Below are 17,123 nucleotides of genomic sequence, written 5' to 3' on the forward strand. Positions count from 1 at the left end.
AGAAAGTGGAAATTCCTGACTTAAAACATGTATTTTTATAAAAATATTTGAAATTATGGAATAAAGTAATAAAATTTCAGAATGACATGCAAAGCAGCTCGAACAAAAATTAATAATTTAACATAAATTATAGGAAAGTCTTATTCACTTTTACAATCAATATTCTGAGTATAAACTTTTAATCACTTGTGACAGTCAAGGATCTGAAATGTTACCTTCCTCTCAAAAATACTTCATATAGGACAATATTAAAGACTTTTCTTAAGTATTTTGATTAGTAGTTGGCTCAGAATCAGCAAGTTAAACACATTGAGATAAGCAAAGTTGATTTTCTTTTCATCTAGGGAGGATATCTAAAAAACCCCAAACATAATCTATTTTAAGGAGCTACACAGAAACATCCTTCTTTAAGAGTAACTAACTAATTCCAGTATTTTCATGATAATCTTTTACTTTGAGTAACAATTCTACTTAATAGGACTTTTTCAGGCAGCTTATTACCTTAGGATTGGCTCTAGGTCAGGGTGTCGCCGTTCTTCTCTTTTTTGAGACCCTTGATTTAGTGCTCGCAAAATTGTTTTGTCAAAAGTCTCTGAAGACAGTTCCTTTGGAAGCTAGATGAACAAATAATAAGAAATTCTCACATGTAAAAAGGACATATAAAAAGGAAGGCTTTTTGTGTAATACTAAATATCAAGAAACTCCCTCTCCTGCCCCATCCATTGAGAAGGTAAGTAATGTGAGATCAAGAACACATCTATCATGCAAAATACACTTCCAGGTTAGCCATGTTGCAAAAAAAAAAAGGGGGGGGGGATAAGAAAAATAAAGAAAATGAAAAAGCCATGCTTCAGGCTACAGAACTAGAACAATATCAGTTCTTTCTGGGGGCTGGAGAGCATTTCTCATTTTAAATCCTTCAGAATTGTCTTAGATCACTACACTGATCAGAATAGCCAAGTCTTTCACAGTTGATCATCACTACAGTATGGCTATTACTATGTGCCATTTATGATTTTCCATTATTTACATTTCCACTAATTATCCAAGTATCATAAAATATGCTTAAAATAGCCAAATTATATAACTTTAAATATTCAGGGCTCAGAGAGTATTCTGGACAATGATGTTTAATAGTGCCTTTAGTATGGGCATTTCTTGATTTCTACTTTCCCTGTTCATCCCCTTGGGTAGTTCCTTTATGTTTGTTCAATTTTCATTTTTTTGAGAATGAGATCATACATCCATATTCACGTTTTGGTAATGTGGGTATATTCCATATTATTGCAAGTAATCCTAAAATTCCCAGTTTGGCTATATAGTATATAGTTAGTTTTGAGAATTCTTTCTATTGGAGGTAGCTACTAGATAAATGGTGCAGTGGATAAAATGCTGGTCCTGGAGTTAGGAAAATCTGATTCAGCTTCAGATACTGAGTGACTGAATGATAAGTCCCATTACCACCTCAGTTTCTTCATCTGTGTAATGGAGATAATAACAGAGCCTACCTCCCAAAGTTGTTGTGAGGATTAAATAAAATAATAATTGTTAAAGTGTTTGGCACATAAGCATTGTATAGATGTTAACTACTATTATTTTATCAAGTTTGACTTTTTTTGGCATTTTGATTTTCCTTCCTCTTCTTCTACATGTAGATAAAAGTTTATCAATTTTATTACTCTTTTTGGAGACCCAAAGTTTTTGTTTCAATTAGTCGTTCCTATGGAAATTTTATTTACCTTTTTTCTTATATTTCTGATTTCTAAGATTTTTTTTGCTTATTTGTATTTGATCCATTTGATTTTTCAAATTGCATATTCAATTCTTTAATCCTCTCTATTATAAAATTTCAAGATAATTTTTCCTTGAGAACTGTTTTAAGTTGCATCCTAGAATTATTAAGTTTTTGTATTAGCATTCTTTTTCACAAGTATTCATTTTTTTGGTGTTATTCTTTAACTCAGTCACTATTTAGGATGTCATTAAGTTTATATTTAGAACTAATTTCTTTACTTTTGTTTTTTATATTAATTCCCACTTTTATTGAGTTGTAGTCTACAAAGGAAATGTTTAGTACTTTTACTTTTATACATTTATTTATCCTTCTTCCTTATCAATCACAGGCTACAACTGATTACTGGGAAGTGTTAAATTTTGCTGAACATTTCAGGTAACATAAAGAGGGAACTCCCTACAAAACTTATCCTGTAGTTTAAAAAACATATTAAGAAACATAAAATAATATGAAACTTGATGTGAAGCTCTAATATTAATCAAAAAGGTCTTTTACCAGGTAACATTTAGAAGAAATTTGAGTCTTGTGACACTTAGCACATTATATAAATACTATGGAAGTATGTAGTATTTAAACCCTTACCTTTCATCTTAGAATCAATACTATGTACTGGTTCTAAGGCAGAAGAGTGGTAAGGGCTAGGCAATCGGAATTAAGTGACTTGACTGGCATCACAGTAAATTTGAACCTAGGACTCCCTTCTCCAGGTCTGATTCTCAATCCACTGAGCAACCTAGCTACCCCCTATAATATTTTTTTTAAAGCTTAGAAATTTAGAAGTTTGATTAATTGAAATATAAGAAATGTCCAAAACAAATGAAACAAAAGGAAACCTGATGAAGCAGCTTAACCTTAGCACAATTAGATTTAGGAAGAAAGGAGATTAAAATCATGTTGTTATTGGGTCTTATTTAAAACTTAATTATATTTCAACTTTTGTATAAAAACATTATAAATTTTGATCAGAAAGAGGGAAAACAATCTAAAAGACTGAAAGTAGTCCCTCAATTATATATAGAAAAACTACCCAGAATCCAGGCATGACTCTCCCCTGACTGGCATCACAGTAAATTTGAACCTAGGACTCCCTTCTCCAGGTCTGATTCTCAATCCACTGAGCAACCTAGCTACCCCCTATAATATTTTTTTTAAAGCTTAGAAATTTAGAAGTTTGATTAATTGAAATATAAGAAATGTCCAAAACAAATGAAACAAAAGGAAACCTGATGAAGCAGCTTAACCTTAGCACAATTAGATTTAGGAAGAAAGGAGATTAAAATCATGTTGTTATTGGGTCTTATTTAAAACTTAATTATATTTCAACTTTTGTATAAAAACATTATAAATTTTGATCAGAAAGAGGGAAAACAATCTAAAAGACTGAAAGTAGTCCCTCAATTATATATAGAAAAACTACCCAGAATCCAGGCATGACTCTCCCCATTGTTCTCTAAGGCTAATGGTTATTATTCTTAAACTTGTACCTTTTACACTATTCCCACACTTGCAGTGATCCCTACTGATTCCCAATAATGAAAGGTGAAAATGAGGTTAATTAATGTCAAATTAATTGCTACTGAAAATGGGGAAAAAATTGCTGGCATCATTTTTAGCTCTGATGAACATACCTGACAATTTGGTACATACCCAAGCAATTTGCGCTAACAGTCAAGGGCTGAAAGTACTTAAGGACTTATAACACTCCTCAAAATTTCCTATTTTCCCAAACCAGTACTCTGGTAAGACTAGCCACCAGAGCTTCTATTTGTTAAATGAAACTGGTTCTAAATAATCAGTCCATCTTCACTCAGCACCCATATGTTGCTGGGGACATTAGCTGCCACAATGAAATGCAGCTCTATTTATCCCTATCTATTCTTGCACATGGATAGGGCAAAAAGGTAGAAACCACTAAGTTGATACCTACAAAATTACTACAACATCTATGAAATAACCAAGGTGATATTTTGTGTAATTCTGCTTCTCCAACTCTCAAGGATCTGTCATTTTGGTCTTTTGAGTATTCCTTCCAGTGATAGAGACAACAATCTATCTATTTCTGGACAACCTTGGCCAATTCTCCATGACTTTCCATAAAGATCTGATTTTTTACATTTCCCGCAAACCACCATTTACAAAGAAAATAACAAAATTCAAATATGGTAAATAACAAAAGGCCATGAATACTTGGGAAAATAATGAAAACAAGCAGTAATTAAAGGGGCTTGAACTGCCAAATCTCAAATCATATGAAAACTTTCCAGTGAATAATTTTTCACTGGAATAGATTGGATAAGCAAGAATGCAAAGTAAATATACATATCATAGAATGATAATAAATCTCTTTATTCAGCAATTCTTGGGAAAACTGTGTAGAAGTTTAATAAATTCTCTTACATAATTACGGAAAATAGTGCATTTGTAACCAAGCATAATGGACCATGAAAGACAAAATGGACTGATGAGTATATAAAAACATAAGTAGCAAAGAGTAAAATAGAGAATACCTAGGAAATGACTGCCATGTTAAATCAATATAGAAGTGATTTTAGATTATGAATCAACAAGTTCTTGGAGGAAGAAAAACAAACTATTCTTTGTCTATCTAAATCACTTATAATCAGGGAAAAAAATTAAAACAACTTTGATTTCTCAGCTCAGGCTCATTAAAAGTTGGCAAAAATAATAAAAAGCTTCTAGGTGTCACAGTGGAGAGGGAGCTGGACTGGGAATCAGAAGACCCAAGTTCAAGTTCAGCCTCAGATACTTACTAGCATTGTGACTTTGGGCAAATTAAAAACTGTTCGCATCAGTTTTCTCATTTGTGAAATGAGAATGACAATAGCATTTACCTCACATGATTGTTCAGGATAAAATGAGATATTTTAAAAGCACTTTGTACTTTAATCTTAAAATACTATATAAATAGCTAGTTATGATTATTATATTTTTAAAATTAGTGCTGATGGGGATGTAGGAAAACAGGCAAAAAAAAATCCACTGCTGGTCAAGCTGTGAACTGGTCTAATCCCTTAAAACATCTGGAATCTTTGAACAAAAGTTATTGAGTTATATATACCTTTAGCAAAAGGCCTCTTGCATTCTATTTTTCTTGCACTCCACTAATAGTATTTTCCATCTGAGATTATCTTATATTTTATATAGGATATATTTTATACATATGTAGTTTTTTATATTTCATTTTTTCTATTAGGATAGAAAATTTGAAGCAACTATCATGTTTTTTGCCTTTTTATGTATCCCCACTCTTTAAATCAATGCCTGGAACCTAAGTACTAAATAAATAACTCATTTCAATTGAGTAATTGGACTGTTGGTATTATATTCCAAGAAAAATTATAAGAAACAACCTTCTGTATTATTTGTAATAGCAAAAACATGAAACCAAACTTTGACAATGTTTAGGGGGATGCCTTTTGAAAAGGAGATATGTAACATAAAGGACTATTATTAGACTATAAGGAATGTCAAAAATAAAGAAATCAAAGAAATGTAAGAAGATAATATATAAAGTGATACAGAGTGAACTTAGCAGAACCAAAATGTCAAGCAAATAATTAGCTATATAAAATGAAGAAAACGTTAAAAAATAACAGAGAAAACATTCATCAAAGTTAGTACTACATTATAGTGCATCATTCTTTTTTAGACAAAGTGTAAAGTTACATACACTATCAGTCAATCATTAATGTTATTTTATTTTTCTGGGATTCTACATTATGGGAAATCTAATTGGGAGTAGATTGTAGGAGGTTGTATAAAAAACTATAATTTTTTTTTTATTAGGAAGGTAAGGGAACAAGTATGGTAGGGCCTAGAGGAACCCAGATTCCCCACAAACACCTCAGTAAAACCCTAAAAAAAGTACCAGATTAAAAAACACATAATATAGGTATAATAGGGGTGTGCATGAAGTGAAGAGAATACAAATGCAGATGTGGGGTGGGAACAAGCATCCCATAGACTTTACTTTCACCTAAACTGGACAAAAGAAAGGTGAATAATATCTTTCTTTCTCTGTCAAAGAAATGTAAGGAAACAGGAACAGGCAGAAAATAAACTCCAATGTTGAAAAGAGTCTGAATGAGGTAGTGAAAGAAAAAAAATGAATAAAAAGAGTGATCAGGGTGGGCAAAAGGAACAGAAGAGGAGCAAATGAGAGGAAACACCACCCATTTATAAATCTCAAGTGTTAAGCAAACTTCCTCTTTTGTCACCTTATTTGTAAATGGGGTGGAGGGAAAGAGAAATAGCAAAAGTCAGGCAAAGAGAGGAAAAAGTAAAAGAGGACAAAATGGATAAATACACAATTAAATATCATAACCATGAGCAGGAACAGGAAGAGCTCACTCATAAAACAGAAGGGGGCAACAGAATGGATCATAAAGCAGAATGCAATTTCCATATGTTATTTAAAAGAAATGCATGATACAAGATACAATTAAAATGGGCACTGGAACAAAATCCATTATGCATCAGGCAAACAAAAAAGAAAGAGTAGAAATCATAACTCAGATACAGTAAATGAAGATATATCTTTATCATAATAATAAATCTATATAAATCCAGATATGTATATAAATCTATCCATATAAATAAAAATAAAGAAGGGAAACCACACTAAATTTAAAGGCATCATACCTGACAAATACTATACTTAATACATATGTATATTGCAATGAGAAATGGTAACACTATAATATAATGCAAGGTCTCAAAGTACTCCTTTCTGACCTAGAAATGTTCATTAAAATTTTAACAAGACTCAAAATGCAGATTGAAATACATGTTTTTGGACATGGCCAATGAGGAGGATCTGCTTCACTTGATCATATATATTTGTCATGAAAATTTGTTTTTGCTGTTGTACAACTTGCTGGGGGTGAGGGAGTGGAAGTTAAAGAAGTGATTAAAAAAAAAATTTTTTTTAACCCTTACCTTCTGTCTTAGATGTGGTACTATGTATTGGTTCCAAGGCAGAAGAATGGTAAGGGCTAGTCAATGAGGGTTAAGTGACTTGCCCAGGATCACATAGCTAGGAAGTGAATTTTTTACATATAAAAGCTATTTGACAAATGAGATGGTGAAAAATCTATTTTGTTTTCTCAACTGATCCTCCTAAACTATTTAGCTTATATTTTTAACTCTTTACTTATTGAAAAGGATTCATTTTACTCATTAAAATTTGACAACTTGTCAATTAACTCATAAGGAAATGACATAAAGCACAGCTATAGCAGGCAAAATTATTAGCAATACTTTGAATATTTCTTGCCTCTTTCCCTTAATGTTCCAAATATGATAGTGTTTATTGGTAATTAAATGTGTATAAATTTAAAACTTTTTTGATTTTTAAAAACCACTGAACTTAAAAGTCCCAAATACGTTCAACTGGAATTATTTTTAAATACTATTTCATTTACACATTCATTCATTAAATGCCTACAAAGGCCTGTGTTAGGTGTTGGGTCAGGTGTGGAGAGAAAAAACAATGCAGTCCCTATCTGCATGAAACTTACAATCTGGAGGGGCAACACAAGAAGATGTAGACATTCACACATGCAGAATACTATGCACTAATTGTAGTGTAAAACAGAATACAAGAGTATAAGAGATAAAGATGCCATCCATGTAAGGTCAAAGGGATAAAAATATATATGCACATATGCAATAATAAAAAACTTTTAAAAATACCCTTATCTTCCATCTTAAAAGCAGTACTATGTATTGGTTCTGAGGCAGAAGAGTGGTAAGGGCTTGGCAATGGGGGTTAAGTAACTTGCCCAGGGTCAAACAGCTGGGAAGTGTCTGAGGCCACATAATAAAGACATTTTTACTCAACTCATCTATTCACTTTTTTTTTGTTCTCCCAATTTATCCAACATTTAAAAAGTAACTATTAAAACAAATACCAGGTCATAAGCTTTTTGAGGATGGAGGGTCTCACTTTATCTTTGTATCTCCTATCTGAGTGTCTTGCACATCAAAGGTTTCATTGAAAATGAAAAGATAGCAGATAGATCAGAAACCATTTTTGTGTGCAGACTTGAAAATAGGCACAGTGTGTCTAATGTGCATATCAAGACTATATCTGGTTACCATCTATTTTCTAGTATGGTTCAACCTATGCTTTTGTTCACCCCACCACTAATAAGCTTCAAATTCAGAAAGACAAACTACAACAGTCAAGAACTTCATCAACTTTGCTTTGTAAACCTTGAAACTTTAAAAAGAAAAGTACCTGAATAACCCCGAGTATCAAAAAATAAAGTAAGTTCTATCTTATCACTATCTCCTTCTTAATGGCTTAGAAATCCCAGCAAAATTTTTAGTTTGAGATATAGGGAAGTTGGAAGTAGAAGGTACACATGACAGTCTTTTTTAAATTTTAAAATGTTTGTGAAAATTTTTATAGAAATGAAGTTGACACTTTCCTGGAAATCATTCTTTCCATACGTACCCCAAGTTAACAGAACAAACTTTCAGTAAGAGACAGAGTTGGATTTTGTTTGTCTTCAGAGTAAAAATTTCATTATTTCCATTATTGAGAGGAAGTTCAACAATACAGCAAACAAATTTAAAAGTAAAAAAAAAAAACTCTTAATACTGATTAAATTAACATTAGACAATGTTCTAATCAACATCTATAAATGAAAGAATGTGTCTCCCTTAATATCATTTTATTAAAATTAAAATTTTATTTTTTTAATAAAGTAGTCATTACACCAAATTTAAGGCTTTTGTTAAAATTGAACAGGTTATTACCTATATGTTTATTCAAAACACATACCTTTAAAAGGAATTCTTGTAGTTCTTGGTGTGTTTTTGTTACAGTTGTTACAGAAAGATCAGACCAGTTTACCTATTGAAGAAAAAACATATTTCATGTTTACTCCTTCCAACAGAGAATTTTCTGTGGATGAAAAGAAGCTATACAAAAAGTAGTCAAGTAAAAATATTATTAAGTCTATCAATGAAACAAATCTTTTAAGGAACCAACTTTGCATTGATATCTTCTCAAAATATCTTGATAGAAAAAGATCTCAAGTTTATCATATGATAAGAAAGTGACTTGTGAAAAAATAACACCTCATATTTTATTGTAATTTAATAAAATTTCTCAGTTAAATCATACAACTACTAATCAATGATGTTTTTTGAGGCAACAGGCGAAGGTGACTATTTGCCAAAGGAAAGGTACAGAACACAATGTGCTCTTTATTATGTGAAATCATAAAAGTATTGAGCTATTTTAGCTTATTGGTGAATCTACAAACTTTTAACAGTCAATGACAAACCAAAAGTTGAATTCATTTAGTATCTTATTTTTATTTTAAAAAATTCAATAAAGGATAGAGAAAATTACTAAAAATAAAATGAGAGTATTTTGACACTGTGAAACTAAAAGCATTTTGTATGAAAAAACAAACTAATAATAATACTTAGGAGAGAAATGATTGAGTAGAGAAAAAGAGCTTTGCATGAGATATGATAAAAAGTATGACATCTTACAAAAGAAATTTAGACAAATGTGGAACAAGAGCCATTTCCCAATAGGCAAGTGGATATATGATATGAACATTTTCAAAAGGAGAATTACAGAACAATGAGCACATGAAAATATACTCCAATTCACTAATAGTAAGAGGAATACAAATTAGAAGAACTACAAGATTTCACCTAATACCATACAAACTGGCAAAGATGACAAAAGATGGGAATAGTTTATGTTAGAGGGGCTGTGAAGAAAAAGGCACACTATTGCATTTTTTATCCACTAAAGAAAAGATTCTTATATTTTCTCTTTGCTTCCTCTTAAGCCACCTTTTGTAATGGTCTATGAACCAGGTAGGCAAAACTAACCAAATTATGGAGAGTATATGCAGTATTATATATCTACAGTCTAATAATAATGATGATAATTACATTTTCTCAATTCTTTTGGGCTAACCTTGGTAATAATAATTACGCAGTATTCAGTTTGGGTATTTTTACTTTGTTTTAAATTACTATAGTCATGTATACATGGTTCTGCTTATTTCACTCTGCACCATTTCATGTAGGTCTTTCCACCTCTTTCTGAAATCATCCTGTTCATCATTCCTTATAACACAATAGTATTCCATCACCATCATATACCACAATTTGTTCAGCCATTCCCCAACTGAGGGACAAACCTTTAGTTTCTAATTCTTTGCCACCACAAAAAGAGTGCCGCCTATAAATATTTTTTGTACAAGTCCTTTCCCATTTTTTAAAAATCTCTTTGGGATACAGACCTCGTAGTGGAAATACTGGATCAAAAGGTATGCATTCTTTTATAGAGCATAATTCCAAATTGCTCTCCAGAATGGTTGGGTCAATTCACAACTCCACCAGCAATGAATTAGTAGTGGACTTAAAAAAAAAAAAAAGCAGGGTGACATTCCTTTACCTACAGGTACCACAATCTACCTCACTGACTTCTACTTTGTCTCTAGTCCTCTTCACCACAAAAAAGCAATGCTATAAATATTTAAGTGTGTATAGGAGATATATAGGCCTAGCAGTGGGATGTCTGAGTCAAAGGATTTTTGGTCATTTTCTAGGCATAGTTCCAAATTATTATTCATGATATATCCCAAAGTATTCAAGTTCTGTTAAATAGTTTTTAAGTAGCTCAATAATGCTAGGTATATCAAGTTGTAGTTACAAAATAAGAGTGACTTTAATGTCCATATCTTTTGACCCAAAAGTCTCATAGCTAAGCATATAAACCAAGAAGGTCAAGGACAGAAACAAATAAACAATATATATAAAGCAGCACACTCTGTGATAGCACACAACTGTAAACAAAAACAGGTGAAAACAGATGGAGGGCTTTATGAAAAAACTAAGGCCTAAGAACATAAGAAATTATTATTCTGCAATTAAGAAATGACAAGTATGAATGGTTCAGACAAATATGGAAAGAATTATAGGATTAGATGCAGTGAAATAAGCAAAACCCAAAACATAAACACCATATAAATGAGATTACTAAAATAATAACTGCTAGCATTTACAAACTTTATATATGTGTGTGTGTGTGTGTGTGTGTGTGTGTGTGTGTGTGTGTGTGTGTGTATTTGGTTCTCTCTGTACCTGCATTTTACAGATAAGTAAATTGAAGCTGAAAAAAAAGTTAAACAAAGAGTGGCCCAGAATCACACAGCTAGTAAGTAATTGAAGCAGAATTTGAACTCCAGTCATGACTCCAAGTCTAGTATTCTATCCACTGTACCACTTTCGCAGCCTCTAAAAGGAAGTTGAATTCTTAACTGAAAAACCAGTGACTGTCTTAGAAAATAGATGATGAAATACATTTCCCACCTCATAGTATGGAAGTGGAGAACTATTAGGATAGAATATTGCATATACTTATCAGGAGATCACTGTTCCATATTTTTCCTAAACTCTTTTTGCTCTGTCATAAGGGATTTTCTGTTTAGGGGAAAGTTAAATGTAAAGACAAAAAAAAATTTTCCTTTAAATCTTCACATGGCTTATAATTTAAAGGTTCAGGTTCAAAAGTTTACATGCAACAATTTAAAATCAAACATTTCTAAGTCTATGTGCTGCTCAGATACTAAGCATATAGTCCCTAATCTCAAAGAGTTTACAATTAATACTAGGCAGGTACAGAAGATATGTTAAGTCCACATACAAATCAGGATCCTCACCTGTAAGATGAGGGTGTCTGGGTTAGATGGCCTCTGAGGTCCCTTCCAACTCTAGATCTATGATAAATACAAGATTATCTGAGGAAAGAAGAAAACTCTAACTGGGCAGATCAGGAAAAACTCTGCGTAAGATGGTGTTACCTGAATTACACCTCAAATGAAGCTAAAGATTGTTAAGGGGAAAGGGAAAGCACTAAAGGAATGAAAGATGGCATGCACAAAGGCAACAAGAGATGGATGCTCAGTTCAAGAAATGGGTAATAGGCAGATGGTAATCAGCAGTGGGAATCTGAACTGAGGTCCTTTGGCTAGAGGTCGGTGGATGCTCCACAATACCACATGACTCCCTTATCTGCTTTTTCCCCAAAAGGAGTGGTTTTGCTCATCTGCTTTGCCTTTTAAAATTCTGTTATAAGAGTATGTTCTCTGGAAGGCATAAAGGAAAGGCAATGCTGAATTTGGAAATGTTAGTAAAATAAAAATAAAAGATGTCATTAAAAATTTAAATAAAAAATTCTATCTGTATTATATTGTATGGTACATTTTATTTGCTTATGCCTTCACTTCTATTATCTAACTTAAAAGAGCAGCATATATGGTAGGTAGATATATATATATATATATATGTATGTGTGCATATATATATATGTGTGTATATATACACACACATATACATCTAACCTGAAAACCTAAAGCATTTTCACATATATTCCCATTCACATCTTTAAAAAATATATCAGAATCTTAGAACTCTAAGCCAACTCTTTTTTACAGATGAGGAATCTGACAACAATCCTCAGAGACCCTAATGAAGTCATTAAGACACATGTCAACAAGTCAATAAGCATTTATTAAGTACCTATCTATATAGTAGGCACAATACTAATTGCTGAGGATGCAAAGAAAGGCAAAATAAAACAAAACCAAAACCAGTCCTGGGTTTTTCAAATAGCTCAGTTTATTGAGGAGACAAAATGCTAACAAAAACTATGTACCAATAAGGTAAACTAGAGATAATCTCAGATGGAAGGTACTATGGTTATAAGGACTGGGAACAGTTACTTGTAGAAAGGTGAGCCATTAGCTGATACTTGAAGCTGGAGAAGCTACATTTGCTACCTTATTCATATAACAAATGATCCAAGGATTTTTTGTTATTTTCAATCTTGTAAACTTGTTTTCTTAGTATTCTTCCAAATATTATTTAAAACTCTTCATTTTTACGAAGAAAAAGCTCATCACCAAATGTTCTCAAGACACAACATGGCAAAAGTATTGATTATAGACAATACCTTTAAAGTTTAAAGGAAAAAAATAGCACTTTTTTCATTTGTTTCCTCAAAACAAATTTCTAGACATCAAAATGTGACATGGGTGCCTCACGTTGAAAATTAAGCAAGTACACCATTTTCTTTATGTGACAAATTCTGGCAATATTGATTCATTTAACCTTGCTGAATCTGATTTTCCTCTTCTCTAAAAAGTTTTAATGTGATTACCTATCTGATCCCTTCTGTCTACAATCTTATGAATGCAGCTCATTTAATCCAAGATTAAAATGTTCATATCATTTTAATATTATGCTTTATTTTGCGATTTTTGAAAATAGATTCTTCATTATATTCCATAAATGAGAATATTTGATCACACATCCAACACAACTAGAATTATTAGAGGTTTTCCAAATGTTGGTTTCTATATTTTAAAGAAAATCTGACATAAGAAATGCTCTATGTATTTCAAATATATTCACTTACTTTGAAGGTGTATTCCCAATGCTTGTCAGCCCTTTTTCTTTGCACTCCTTTCAGTATTATTTTCTCAATGTGTACAGCTGAAAAGAAAGGGAATGATTTGCTTTTATTTCAATAACATACACAAAACCATGACTAAAAGCCTCATTTTAAGTTGAGACATAGGGAAAGTATTAATTTGTTAGCCATCAATTAAAAGATAAAATCCTTTCTCCAAACTCATATGAAAAACCTTTCTCAAATATTAAGACTCAAAGAGTATCATACTGGGAGAAAACTCTTCAAAGAAGCAATTATTTGTCTACTGTAAGATGAATAAATGAAATCTACTACTGATATATTAAAAAGCAGTAGAACTACTTAATAAAAATAAAACCTTGTAAATGTATAGTAACTGCTTACTTTAGTATATTTTTACTATTATCTTATGTGCTTCTATAAATGCTCTTAATGTGAATCTCAAGAAAAAAGTCCTAAATCTTAAAATATCCTCATTTTACAGATGAAGAAAACAGGTTTGGAGGCATTCAGTGACCTGCTCAAGGTCACACAAAACTAAGTAAGAGAACTTTCTTGACTGTTATGTCTCACCATTGACTCATATTGAGCCTACGGTCCACTAAAAATTCTAGAGACATTACTCATAGGAATTGTGAAGGCACAACACTCCCACACCCCCTGCTTTTTACTTTTGAAATAATTTTTTAAAAATCCGTATTCACATGTGTCTACTAAATTGCATTATTTTGCTTCACTCCATCATTCTAAATCTAGTGGGTTCTATCTGAAAATTGTGGTATTCAACATGCTAGCTAACCAAGTTAACCACAACCAAGTTTGACAAGCATATTATTTAAACTTCTATCCAAGTCATCACTAAAAACATCAGATACTACATAACCAAAGACAAAACCCTCAGGGTGCTCCGCTAAAGATGGCTGACATTAAGCCACTAATTCTCATTCTTTAGGTCTAGACACTGAACCAGTTTCAAATGCACCTAACTATATTATCATTTATATATTATCATATGTCTCTTCCATCTTGCTCAAAACAATAGTATAAAATACTTTAGTGTGGTAAATGCTGGAAGAAATTGAAGTATGCTCTGTTTATAGGACCTTCCAATCCTGTTTTCAGTTTTTCTAACATAAAAAGAAAATGAGATTCTGGAATTAGGTATTCTTGAGAAAGTTATGATGACTTTTAATAGTCAGAGCTTTTTATTGTAGAATTTTGCCAGGAAGAAAAGTTGAATGAACTGACTTAAGGTTTCCAGACCATAGGCACTTCAGCAACTTGAAAGGTGGGTCACTGATTCTTCTCCAATCCTGCAATAGCCCTCTCATTTCCCACAATTTTATAGATGATGATTAAAAATTTTTAAATAAAAAACTCAGCAACCACACCACTACCAGTTCTTTCAATATTCTGGGTTGCAATTCATCCAAGCCTGATGATATGAACTCAATGAGGGCAGCTAATGTCTGTCTTTTTAAATTTATCTTTGATTTCCCTTTTCTATTTTCTTTTATTCTTGCTGAATTTAAAGTTCAATTTCCTTAGCAGAGAAATAAATAAGTGTGGAATAGTTCTGCCTTCTATCATTTACTAACTCATTCACTTCAAAAAATTATACTGTTCCCAACAGCATTTAAAACGGACTACCTTATTTATAATCATCCATCCATCCTGGATTAAGTAAGCCAATTCTTATTGAACCAAGATATACTTGTATATTCATTCTTAGTCCTTACTTCTATCTTCCACACAAGTTTTAAAAATAAGTTGACCAATGAGTTTGTTACACATTCATCTCTTTTAGTAGTCCTCTTTTCTCTCCTCAACAAAATAAAGTTCTGTTTGTATCCTAAAAATTTCATTTTTGAGGATTTCTCATTTCTCTTGGATTGTTGATGTTCCTTTCAAAATAGCAGGTCACTGAATCTTATCTAATCCTTTCTCTAAACTCTAAAACCCACTTCTTTAAAAACCTATGGTACATATAAGATTATAACTCCCAACTCAGAAGTCATCTAGTCCAATTCCCTTTGAGAGATTACATGACCTGCACAGAGGCATGAAGGAGTAGCAAGCAACAAAACCATGATTTGAAACTGGGGTCTAAAGCTCTATATTCAACATTCTTCCCAATGTACCTCACTGCCTCTGAACTTCTCTGCTCTTATAAAAGCAGGATGTAATGGTCATTTGTTCCACAGGTTTCTACTCAAACCAGTTCTTCCTGGCTGGTCAGAATTAGGTCAAGTATAGTAGTATTTCTTTTTACTTCCTCTATGTTTTGGAAGTTGAAATCCTTAAGTCAAATGCCTGCTTAGCTTTTGGAGGAAAGGGGAAGGAGACACAGTGTCAGAGAAAGATTTAGATTATGTTCATTTGAAGTTCCTCATCACCGTAGGATCAAGATTCCATGACAAACTTGCAACCAATTTCCCCAAACACATCTAATTTCTTCCTACTAGTCAGATGGTCTGTAGTATATGTCACTGTCTTTCTCCTGTCTTTCTGAGACACTTATCTTTTTACTCAAATACTCTCAAATTTGTTTCTTCTTAGATAGCTGGATTTCCACACATAATTCTTCATATAAAATTCTCCTCCAACCCACCCCATATCTAGTCTGTTCTTTTTGAATAAGACATTCTCTTGAGGGCATATGGGTGGCTCAGTGGATAAGAGTCAGGCCTAGAGCCAGTCCTGGGTTCAAATTTGGCCTCACACTTTCTAGCTGTATGACCCTGGGCAGGTAATTACCTAGTCCTTACTGCTCTTTCTGCCTTGGAACCAATACATAGTACTGATTCAAAGACAGAAGATGAGAGTTTTTAGTTAAAAAATAAGTAAAATAAGGCATACTCTTCTAGAGCCATATTCTAGCCATGGTGCCCATCCTACAGTCTTACAGCCTATGAAATAATATCTGTCTCCCTACATTAGACCTGTAGTTAACTGTGGGCATATTTAATGGAGACAATTGAGGCCCAACATCTACTAAATGAAAAAGCTAATAACACTCTGTGCCAAACACTGTGCTAAGTTATTAGAAATAAAATGTAAAAGCAAAGACAGTTTTCACCATTCAGGAGCTTCCAGTGGGAGACAATGCATCTGGGGAACAGGGGTCAGAGAGAGGCTTTTAGTTCATAGTTACAGACTGGTGAACAGAGTTATGGGAGGGGAACGAAGGGGAATTTGAGGCAGCGGGTTTGGTGGTAGATGTGCAGTAGCCATTGAGGAAATGGCAGAAGATTAAAAATGAATAGTGGCTCCAATCTGTACTGAGGCATAATGAACAGATGAGGCAACCATCAACCAGCAAGGCAGGGTCACAGGCTCTCAGGTCCAAATGGGTCTGGACCAAGCATGGAAGCTGGGGAGAACATGGCTAGGAAGTGAGTGAATGACTTTGCTATTTATCTTCTATTACTTGTTATTTTTTACAGAAAGTCAGATCTGTCACAGATCTCTAAGGGGAGTTTTCTACCTTCATTTTTTGTTTAAATTCTGCTTAAGTAGATTTTTACTTAAGAAATACATTTTAATAGGTCTTTCTAAGAAACACTTCATCCCTGGCCAAAAGTCTAATACTTCTATTTCAGAAATCCAAATTCAATTTCAAACACTACCTTCACTGTCTGCTTCTCTTCTGAATCCTTAACTTTAATCAGGAATAATAATGAATAAATACTAACTGTACCCCTACAGTTTTCACAAAATTTTTTTTGGTCATGTACTTCCTAAACCTTATCACAACTCTCTAGACTCTCTGAATGAATTGTCTGTCCTGACATTAAACTAATCACTATAGTTGGGAATTAATATTTTTAAGAG

At 32.6% G+C, this 17,123-nt stretch overlaps 1 protein-coding gene across 2 annotated transcripts in view; it reads right to left on the reverse strand.

Moving 5' to 3' along the window:
• Nucleotides 1–17,123, reverse strand: part of ZCCHC2 (zinc finger CCHC-type containing 2) — a 102,200-nt gene that overhangs the window by 58,037 nt on the left and 27,040 nt on the right. For both annotated transcript variants that reach the window (XM_056824237.1, XM_001375824.4), the window contains exons 3-5: nt 13,275–13,351; nt 8,607–8,678; nt 502–614 (exon numbers count right to left, since the gene is read on the reverse strand). In XM_056824237.1, coding sequence (XP_056680215.1) covers nt 502–614; nt 8,607–8,678; nt 13,275–13,351 — 262 coding nt within the window. The remainder of the gene's footprint in view (nt 1–501; nt 615–8,606; nt 8,679–13,274; nt 13,352–17,123) is intronic.

The sequence above is a fragment of the Monodelphis domestica genome, chromosome 3 (assembly GCF_027887165.1).
Source record: "Monodelphis domestica isolate mMonDom1 chromosome 3, mMonDom1.pri, whole genome shotgun sequence".
Lineage (NCBI taxonomy): Eukaryota > Metazoa > Chordata > Mammalia > Didelphimorphia > Didelphidae > Monodelphis > Monodelphis domestica.